Source organism: Lucilia cuprina, chromosome 5, assembly GCF_022045245.1.
Source record: "Lucilia cuprina isolate Lc7/37 chromosome 5, ASM2204524v1, whole genome shotgun sequence".
Taxonomy (NCBI): Eukaryota; Metazoa; Arthropoda; class Insecta; order Diptera; family Calliphoridae; genus Lucilia; species Lucilia cuprina.
The window spans coordinates 8,264,138-8,275,134 of record NC_060953.1 but is presented as its reverse complement, the minus strand read 5'-3'; the positions used below and the strand labels follow the sequence as shown (position 1 = coordinate 8,275,134).

General features: G+C 31.1%; 2 protein-coding genes across 2 annotated transcripts in view; one reads left to right on the top strand and one right to left on the bottom strand.

Moving 5' to 3' along the window:
- LOC111682458 (protein aardvark) overlaps positions 1-697 on the top strand; it is a 10,954-nt gene extending 10,257 nt beyond the window's left edge. Inside the window, exon 4 of the mRNA XM_046951414.1 lies at positions 487-697. Within this exon, the coding sequence (XP_046807370.1) occupies positions 487-603 (117 nt within the window). The 3' untranslated portion in view covers positions 604-697. The remainder of the gene's footprint in view (positions 1-486) is intronic.
- Positions 698-4,941: 4,244 nt separating this feature from the next.
- Positions 4,942-10,997, bottom strand: part of LOC111682457 (alanine--glyoxylate aminotransferase 2, mitochondrial) — a 6,849-nt gene continuing 793 nt past the window's right edge. The window contains exons 2-5 of the mRNA XM_046951413.1: positions 8,995-9,298; positions 5,960-6,657; positions 5,514-5,896; positions 4,942-5,282 (exon numbers count right to left, since the gene is read on the bottom strand). Of these exons, the coding sequence (XP_046807369.1) occupies positions 5,175-5,282; positions 5,514-5,896; positions 5,960-6,657; positions 8,995-9,298 (1,493 nt within the window). The 3' untranslated portion in view covers positions 4,942-5,174. The remainder of the gene's footprint in view (positions 5,283-5,513; positions 5,897-5,959; positions 6,658-8,994; positions 9,299-10,997) is intronic.

The following is a 10,997-nucleotide window of genomic DNA, read 5'->3' as shown; positions in this document are numbered from 1 at the left end:
TATAGTCTAGTCTATAGTCTAGTCTATAGTCTAGTCTATAGTCTAGTCTATAGTCTAGTCTATAGTCTAGTCTATAGTCTAGTCTATAGTCTAGTTTATAGTCTAATATATAGTCAAGTCTGTAGTCTAGTCTATATTCTAGTTTATAGTCTATATTCTAGTCTGTAGTCTTGTGTACAGTCTAGTTTACAGACTAGTCCATTGTCTAGTCTATAGTCTAGTCTATAGTCTGGACTATAGTCTAATCTATATACTGGTATATAGTTATGTCTATGTTCAGTTTAACAATATAAATTATACTTCATTCGCCTTTGCACCTTTTCTCGTTTCTACACGATTTTTCATTCCTCCCTAATATATGTTTTAATATTTAATTTTAATTTGTAAGTTTTCCATTGTAAGTTGGATTTTTCCGCTTTATCAACAAATATCAAATAATAATTTATTCAATTATTTTGTTTTAATTTTCTCCCTTTGTAATTGCAGGTCATTTGTGGCGTTGCCTTGATGTTTTGGGTGGTACAAAAAGCTCGCAAAGAATTATCGGAAACTTTGCTCACCGACATAAGCAGCGATGGCAAATTAATCGATATACAAGTGTAGCAAGACTGTAGTAATTTAATTTTGTTATTAAATTATAAATATTTATAAAATTATACTAAACTAAAAAAAAACAACAAAAAGATAGAAAACGGAATTATACATTTATTTTTTATTAATTATTTTTTTATGAAAGTTTTTTTTTTTTTTTGAAGAGCATTTATTTAAAGAAAATAACATTTGTTAATTTTTAAAAGGCTTTCAAATAAACCAAATTAAAAGTAAATAATAACATTTAATAAATAAATTTAGTTATTAAATGAATTATGCAAATAAACATAATGTTAATAATTTATTTAAATAACAAATTTCATTTTTAATTAATACTTTTTAACATTTATTTTTTTAATGTTAATTGAGTGATTAGTTTTATTATTAACAAAATAATTGTTAACAATATTTTTCTAGATTTTAAAAGAAAATTATTTGCGTTGGTTTTTTTGTTAAGTTATTTTGGCATTTATTTTTGTTTATAATAAATTAATACAAATTAAAAAAAATTTACTTTTTTAAATTTCAAATCTGTTAATTTCTATTCCAATTTATTTTATTTCTAAAAAAACTGTGTAAAAAAAGCTCATAATGTCTAAAATCTTTATTAGAAAACAAAAAAATTATAAAAAAGATAAACAATTTACAAAAAAAAAAAAACAAAAACTGCTGTGCCTCTTTAACACACACACACATACATTCTTACACTCAAAAAAAAAAACAAAAACAAATAACTAAACAAAAATATTCTTAAATCTAAAAAAATTAAATTATATATAAAACTAAGAAATCTATATAGCTTTTTATTTTCTGATCTAAGCTTAACTTTTTAATATAAAAAATTGTATAATAAACAGAGTATATTCTATATATATACTTAATGTAATGATTTGATGAAAATCTATGTTTTTATTTCAAATCATATTGTCGCCAATTACGTGGTGCTTTCAAATAATGTTTACTGAACAAGGTATCCAAGACATTGATGGTAAAGTCTACATCGGTTTTGGTGACACACAAGGGAGGTTTTAAGCACATAACCTAAAGGAGAAAATGTTCCAATAAGAAATGTTTGGATTAAAAACATTAATAATAAATGAAGTTGTAACAGATATGAATATTAATTAAAAGCCTGTTTAACCATTAACTACATTTTATATTAAAAACTGATTCTAGTTCAAGTTCAGTTCTAGTTCAGTTCTAGTTCAGTTCTAGTTCTGTTCTAGTTCAGTTCTAGTTCAGTTCTAGTTCAGTTCTAGTTCAGTTCTAGTTCAGTTCTAGTTCAGTTCTAGTTCAGTTCTAGTTCAGTTCTAGTTCAGTTCTAGTTCAGTTCTAGTTCAGTTCTAGTTCAGTTCTAGTTCAGTTCTAGTTCAGTTCTAGTTCAGTTCTAGTTCAGTTCTAGTTCAGTTCTAGTTCAGTTCTAGTTCAGTTCTAGTTAAGTTCTAGTTCAGTTCTAGATCAGTTCTAGTTCAGTTCTAGTTCAGTTCTAGTTCAGTTCTAGTTTAGTTCTAGTTCAAGTTCAGTTCAGTTTTAGTTCAGCTCATGATCAGTTCTAGTTCAGTTCTAATTCAGTTCTAGTTCAGTTCTAGTTCAGTTCTAGTTCAGTTCTACTTCAGTTGTACTTCAGTTGTACTTCAGTTCTACTTCAGTTCTAGTTCAGTTCTCTTTTAGTTCTAGTTCAGTTCTAGCTCAGTTCTAGTTCAGTGCTAGTTTAGTTCTAGTTCAGTTCTAGTTTAGTTCTACTTCAGCTCTAGTTCAGTTCTACTTCATGTCTAGTTCAGTTCTCTTTTAGTTCTAGTTCAGTTCTAGTTTAGTTCAAATTGAGTTCAAGTTCAATTCTAGTTAGTGTTCAGTTTTAGTTTAGTTCTACTTCAATTCTAGTTCAGTTCTAGTTCAGTTCTAGTTCAGTTCTAGTTCAGTTCTAGTTCAGTTCCAGTTCAGTTCTAGTTCAGTTCTAGTTCAGTTCTAGTTCAGTTCTAGTTCAGTTCTAGTTCAGTTCTAGTTCAGTTCTAGTTCAGTTCTAGTTCAGTTCTAGTTCAGTTCTAGTTCAGTTCTAGTTCAGTTCTAGTTCAGTTCTAGTTCAGTTCTAGTTCAGTTCTAGTTCAGTTCTAGTTTAGTTCTAGTTCAAGTTCAGTTCATGAGCTGAACTAACATGATCACTTCTAGTTCAGTTCTAATTCAGTTCTAGTTCAGTTGTACTTCAGTTGTACTTCAGTTCTAGTTCTGTTCTCTTTTAGTTCTAGTTCAGTTCTAGCTCAGTTCTAGTTCAGTGCTAGTTTAGTTCTAGTTCAGTTCTAGTTTAGTTCTTGTTCAGCTCTAGTTCAGTTCTACTTCATGTCTAGTTCAGTTCTCTTTTAGTTCTAGTTCAGTTCTAATTTAGTTCAAATTGAGTTCAAGTTCAATTCTAGTTAGTGTTCAGTTTTAGTTTAGTTCTACTTCAGTTCTAGTTCAGTTCTAGTTCAGTTCTAGTTCAGTTCTAGTTCTAGTTCAGTTCTAGTTCAGTTCTAGTTCAGTTCTAGTTCAGTTCTAGTTCAGTTCTAGTTCAGTTCTAGTTCAGTTCTAGTTCAGTTCTAGTTCAGTTCTAGTTCAGTTCTAGTTCAGTTCTAGTTCAGTTCTAGTTCAGTTCTAGTTCAGTTCTAGTTCAGTTCTAGTTCAGTTCTAGTTCAGTTCTAGTTCAGTTCTAGTTCAGTTCTAGTTCAGTTCTAGTTCAGTTCTAGTTCAGTTCTAGTTCAGTTCTAGTTCAGTTCTAGTTCAGTTCTAGTTTAGTTCTAGTTCAAGTTCAGTTCAGTTTTAGTTCAGCTCATGATCAGTTCTAGTTCAGTTCTAATTCAGTTCTAGTTCTTCAGTTCTAGTTCAGTTCTACTTCAGTTGTACTTCAGTTCTACTTCAGTTCTAGTTCAGTTCTCTTTTAGTTCTAGTTCAGTTCTAGCTCAGTTCTAGTTCAGTGCTAGTTTAGTTCTAGTTCAGCTCTAGTTTAGTTCTTGTTCAGCTCTAGTTCAGTTCTACTTCATGTCTAGTTCAGTTCTCTTTTAGTTCTAGTTTAATTCAAATTGAGTTCAAGTTCAATTCTAGTTAGTGTTCAGTTTTAGTTTAGTTCTACTTCAGTTCTAGTTCAGTTCTACTTCAGTTGTACTTCAGTTCTAGTTCAGTTTTAGTTCAGTTCTAGTTCAGTTCAGTTCTAATTCAGTTCTAGTTCAGTTCTAGTTCGGTTCTAGTTCAGTTCTAGTTCAGTTCTAGTTCAGTTCTAGTTCAGTTCTAGTTCAGTTCTAGTTCAGTTCTAGTTCAGTTCTAGTTCAGTTCTAGTTCAGTTCTAGTTCAGTTCTAGTTCAGTTCTACTTCAGTTCTAGTTCAGTTCTACTTCAGTTCTAGTTCAGTTCTAGTTCAGTTCTAGTTCAGTTCTAGTTCAGTTCTAGTTCAGTTCTAGTTCAGTTCTAGTTCAGTTCTAGTTCAGTTCTGTTCTAGTTCAGTTCTAGTTCAGTCCTAGTTAAGTTCTAGTTCAGTTCTAGTTCAGCTCTAGTTCAGTTCAACTTCAGCTGTAGTTCAGTTCTATTTTATTTCTAATGCAGTTCAGTTCTAGTTCAGTTCTTTTCAATTTTAGCTCAGTTCTAGTTCGACATCAGTTCTAGTTCAGTTCTCCTTCAATTCTAGTTCAGTTCTAAGTTAGTTCTAGTTAATCTATAGTTTAGCTGTAGTTCAGTTCTGGTTTACAAGACTTTAGATTGAATCATGTGCTTATAAATTAGTATAAACTAAATTTAAACCTTTTTTATATTTTAGACACGCTTGGCAACCGCTAACGATAAGTTATCGTTTCCGCTAAATACGTTTTCACTACCACCGTTACCGCTAAGATACTCAAATATCAGTACCGAAATAAGTTAAAATACGGATACCGCTAAGTTAAAATACGGATTTCGTTTCTAAACGGTTGCCAACCTTGATTTCATATGGACACAAAACATCTTTTCTTTCTACTAATTAAACGATTATTTAAGAAATTAGGAACATTTTTTATAAAATAGCCCATTCAGACCCAACGAATTTTAGAAATATTGAAATATGACGATTTTCTTAATTTAAAATAAATTCATTGTTGTGAATTTCATTGAATTTATATTAAAACAGAATAAACATCCCTGTGTTAGTGTAAAAAGTACCTTTTTGTACAACTATGTACAAAACAAAGCAAAAATAATGAAAATTTAAAAACAACAAAACGATCATTGACTAACAGTAAAAAAACGCGAATCAATTTAATTGAAATTGTTTTAAATAAATAATAAAAGTGATAAAAGTGTAATAATTAAAATGTTAAATTTTAAGCAAAAAGCGTTCATGTGTCAAAATACATCGGTGTAAACAGGTAAGCTTTTATTCATAATCTCAAAGAAAAAATTGTTTATTTAAAAATTATTTTATAACTTAAAAACTAAAAAAATTATTTAGCTAAAATATGTATATAAATGCAATAAGTACAAAATCTTAAAATGAAAGATTTGCTAAAACCTTGGCAACCATTTAAACTCTAAACTATTTAAGCCAATATTTTTTTCAACCAATTATTAAAACTCTATCGAGCCGACTTAATTTTCATATTTCTTCATAAATTCCGTAATAGCTCTAGAGAGAACATCCACAGCAAACTTAACATCCGATTTAGTAATACACATGGGAGGTTTAATGCGTAAACTCTGGAAAGAAATATATATGTACATATGAGGGAATAAGTAGGATTAAAGGGAATGACACAAAGGGGACATAAACATAAAATGGTTATAGAAGAGGAGGAATTGCAAACAGCAGGTTCTTAACAATAAAAAGCTTAAAGCCAAGAAAAAACACTGACACCCAATTTTAGCAATAATTTAAGGGAATATTAAGCCTATAAAACTATATTAAAATGTTAAAATATAAATACTTACATTGCCATTTAGACCACCTCTTCCAAACAACACTCCCATATCTTTGCAAGTTTCCCAAATCTCTAAAACATGAGGCACACTTAATGGGGTTTTAGTTTCACGATCTGTTACCATTTCCACGCCAATCATAAGACCCTTGCCTCGAACATCACCAATGATTTCATAACGTTCTTTCAAATCAGCTAAACATTTAAGGAAATAAGTGCCCACTTCTAAGGAATTCTTTTGTAGCTGTTCCTCTTCAATAACATCCAAAACAGAAATACCTACAGCACTGGCCATAGGATTGCCACCATAGGTATTGAAATGTAAAGCCATGCCCAAAGATTTGGCTATTTCGGGTGTAGTAACCACAGCAGCCATAGGAAAACCATTACCAATGCCTGTTTGGAAAAAAAACTATAAGCATTTTGTATCTTTCATTGTAAAACAAATCTTTTCTATACCTTTAGCCATTGTTACTATATCTGGTATTATGCCATGTCCCTCAAAGCCCCAGAAATGTTCGCCGGTACGTCCAAACCCAGTTTGTACTTCATCGGATATAAACAAACCACCATTAGCTCTCACCAATTCAGCTGCCTTTTTTATATAACCCTTAGGGAATTGTACTGTACCACCTACACCCTGTATAGACTCGGCAAACATAGCCGCCACTTTACCTCTAGGCAAAGAATATTTGAAGGTTTGTTCCAATTCTTTATAATACAAATCGCTAGCCTTGCAACCACCCTCTAAAGTACAATCACACTTTCTATCCGTTTGTATGGGTGAATCGCGACAATGTGCACCACCCCATATACCCTGATATGGATCTGGATTCATAACATGATGTATACCATTCGAAATACCCGGCAAAGGGAAACGCCAAGTGGAATGGGCCGTCAAGCCCATGGTATAGGGAGACATGCCGTGATAACAATTACGTAAGGTAAGTATGTCTTGATTACCGGTATGAAGACGGGCCATTAACATTGCCATATCATTGGCCTCTGATCCAGAGTTAACAAAACAGACGGCCTTTAAATCACCGGGGAATTTGGCTGTTAAACGGGCCGCATATTCATGGATTTTGGGGTGCATATAAATGTTGGTGGTGTGCCAGAGATTTTTAATTTGTGCCTCCAACGCTTTGTTGACTTTACTGGAAAAGAAATATTGATAAATATGACTGTTAACAAACCATACTACACCTATATACTAGACTATAGTCAAGACTATTAACTAGACATTATATTAGACTATAAAGTAGACTAGAAGTGGACTATAGACAAGACTATATACTAGACCATTTACTAAAGACTAGACTATAGACTAGACTATAGACTAGACTATAGACTAGACTATAGACTAGACTATAGACTAGACTATAGACTAGACTATAGACTAGACTATAGACTAGACTATAGACTAGACTATAGACTAGACTATAGACTAGACTATAGACTAGACTATAGATTAGACTATAGACTAGACTATAGACTAGACTATAGACTAGACTATAGACTAGACTATAGACTAGACTATAGACTAGACTATAGACTAGACTATAGACTAGACTATAGACTAGACTATAGACTAGACTATAGACTAGACTATAGACTAGACTATAGACTAGACTATAGACTAGACTATAGACTAGACTATAGACTAGACTATAGACTAGACTATAGACTAGACTATAGACTAGACTATAGACTAGACTATAGACTAGACTATAGACTAGACTATAGACTAGACTATAGACTAGACTATAGACTAGACTATAGACTAGACTATAGACTAGACTATAGACTAGACTATAGACTAGACTATAGACTAGACTATAGACTAGACTATAGACTAGACTATAGACTAGACTATAGACTAGACTATAGACTAGACTATAGACTAGACTATAAACTAGACTATAGACTAGACTATAGACTAGACTATAGACTAGACTATAGACTAGACTATAGACTAGACTATAGACTAGACTATAGACTAGACTATAGACTAGACTATAGACTAGACTATAGACTAGACTATAGACTAGACTATAGACTAGACTATAGACTAGACTATAGACTAGACTATAGACTAGACTATAGACTAGACTATAGACTAGACTATAGACTAGACTATAGACTAGACTATAGACTAGACTATAGACTTGATTATAGACTAGACTATAGACTAGATTATAGACTAGACTATAGACTAGACTATAGACTAGACTATAGACTAGACTATAGTCTAGACTATAGACTAGACTATAGACTAGACTATAGACTAGACTATAGACTAGACTATAGACTAGACTATAGTCTAGACTATAGACTAGACTATAGACTAGACTATAGACTAGACTATAGACTAGACTATAGACTAGACTATAGACTAGACTATAGACTAGACTATAGACTAGACTATAGACTAGACTATAGACTAGACTATAGACTAGACTATAGACTAGACTATAGACTAGACTATAGACTAGACTATAGACTAGACTATAGACTAGACTATAGACTAGACTATATACTAGACCATTTAGTAGACTATAGGCTAGACTATAGACTAGACTATAGACTAGACTATAGACTAGACTATAGACTAGACTATAGAGTAGACTATAGACTAGACTATAGACTAGACTATAGACTAGACTATAGACTAGACTATAGACTAGACTATAGACTAGACTATAGACTAGACTATAGACTAGACTATAGACTAGACTATAGACTAGACTATAGACTAGACTATAGACTAGACTATAGACTAGACTATAGACTAGACTATAGACTAGACTATAGACTAGACTATAGACTAGACTATAGACTAGACTATAGACTAGACTACACTATAGACTACACTATAGACTAGACTATAGACTAGACTATAGATTAGACTATAGACTTGACTATACTATAGTCTAGACTCTAGAGGCTATACTATAGACTAGACTATAGACTAGACTATAGACTAGACTATAGACGAGACTATAGACTAGACTATAGGCTAGACTATAGGCTGGACTATAGTCTAGACTATTGACTAGACTATAGACTAGACTATAGACTATAGACTAGACTAGACTAGTCTAGTCTAAACTAGACTTGACTATAGACTAGACTATAAACTAAACTATAGGATAGACTTGACTATGGACTAGACTCTAAACTAGACTATAGGATAGACTTGACTATGGACGAGACTATAGGCTAGACAATAAACTATACTATAGACTAGACAGTAGACTAGACTATAAACTAAGCTATAGACTAGACTATAACATAGACTATAGACTAGATTATAGACTATACTATAGACTAGACTATAAACTACACTATAGAACAGACTATAGACAAGACTATAGACTACACTATAGACTATAGAATACACTTTAGACTAGACTATAGACTACACTATAGACTAAATTATAGTCTAGACTATAGACTAGACAATCAGAAATTTAAATTCAATTTCTACTTACGGATGACAATGTCCCACCGAAACGGTAACAATACCACCAAACATATCCAAATAACGACTACCATCATGATCGAACAGCCATTGCATATGACCACTATGTATTAGCAAAGGTTTCTTGTAGTAAGCCTGAATATTGGGTGTCAAATGATTTTTACGCAGTTCTTGAATATTTTCATAACTTGGTCCCTGATACTGAGGTGGCTGATAATCACAATCAGGCATTTCGTTTTGTACTAAAGGTATGCTAGCCGTTGCGGCTTTGGAATGTAAAGTTGAGGAGCATCGTGCTAGGCGAGCGGAATGGGCTAGAAAAAAACAAAAAGATTGGAGTTATTGAAAAAGTCACAAACCCTAAAAGTTTCAAGTCTTATTTATGTAAACTTTTGTCTATTATTATATGGACTTCTTTAATTTGTCTTTGTTTTAAACATTTCAGAAAAAAGCATATTATTCGCGTGATTTATTTATAAATAGAAACAATAACAATCGGAATTCAAAGCAATATTAAGACCCCTAGATTAGTTGCACCCCAGCAAGTACAAATCTAGACAAATGAGCATTTATTGCATTGATTTTGAGTTATCGTTTATTAATTATAAATATTTTATTTGCAATTGATTAGAATTTTATTAATAAGTGATAATATGGGAATATATAGATTGTTAGGAAAATAACTAAATAACTAACCTAACTTTATAACTAACTAGATAACTAACCAAATAACTAAATTACTTACAAACTAATTAACTTCCTCTCTTAACAATTCGTTCGATTGTCTTGTGGGATACTTTTAAATCAATCTTATCTTTTTGTAAACAAATTATTTCATTAATAACTTAAACAATAAATAATTTGCGTTCGCGCCATTTTATTAGTTTTTTTTTTTTGTTTGAACAAACGTCATTTAATATTATTTTCATTATAATAATTCATTTATTATCTTTATGGTCTTTATAAAAAAAAATTCTGTTATCATTTTTATTTACTAAATTAAATTAGTTTCAATCTACAAGTGACCCATTTAGAACAGATCAATTGCAATAATAACAAAATGATTGTTGAACATCTGAGGTACAGGGGGGGGCCTCACTGATAATAACAAGTGTTTGAACCTTATCATTAAGTATAAGTATCGTTGTAGACTTGCTCTCACTCTTATACAATAAACCATGAACTTGTTTTTGTTATTTCAAGTTTAGATAAAACAAAATTTTTTTGGGGGGGCCAAGAAAAGAAATTACGCAGAAAAATGTTTAATAATACAGTTGAGAGGAAAGAAATAGTGTTATCTTAACCATAATTTTAAAAAATGTTTTTCTACTAAACTTTATTATTGTAAATTTTATTAAATTTAATACAGTTCATTCAACTTTTAGATTTCCTTTAATTATCTGTACATTTAATTTTAATACAATATTCAAACTTTCAAAACTTAGTCTGCTCACAGCTGTGTTTTTATGGATTAAGTGTAAATTTACTTTCACTGTCTGGAGCGTTAAATGTGTATTTTAAATACTTTTCCAATTTTATGCTAATTAAAACAATAATTTAAATTTTCCTATAGGCTTTAATTAAAATAATTTATTCTATTGTTTATTTGAAAAAATTTCTTAAACGTTGACATTTGTTAGTACATAATTTGAATTTTTTTTATTGAGATTGACAAAATCGGAGAGGGAGTAAATAATTGAGTGAGAGAGTATGTATGCAAATTAAGTTTGTTTACATTTTTTTTCAACAAAACAATAAACAATGCGACGCCATAGTTTGTTGCTGATAAATATCAATTAAACAAGCTTGCCGGAGTGGGCAAGAAGGGGGCATGGCTGAATAGGAAAAATAAAATTGAAACAAACTATGAACAAAACTAGAACTAGAACTGAACTAGAACTAAATTAGAACTGTACAAGAACTGAACTAGAACTGAACTAGAACTGAACTAGAACTGAACTAGAACTGAACTAGAACTGAACTAGAACTGAACTAGAACTGAACTAGAACTGA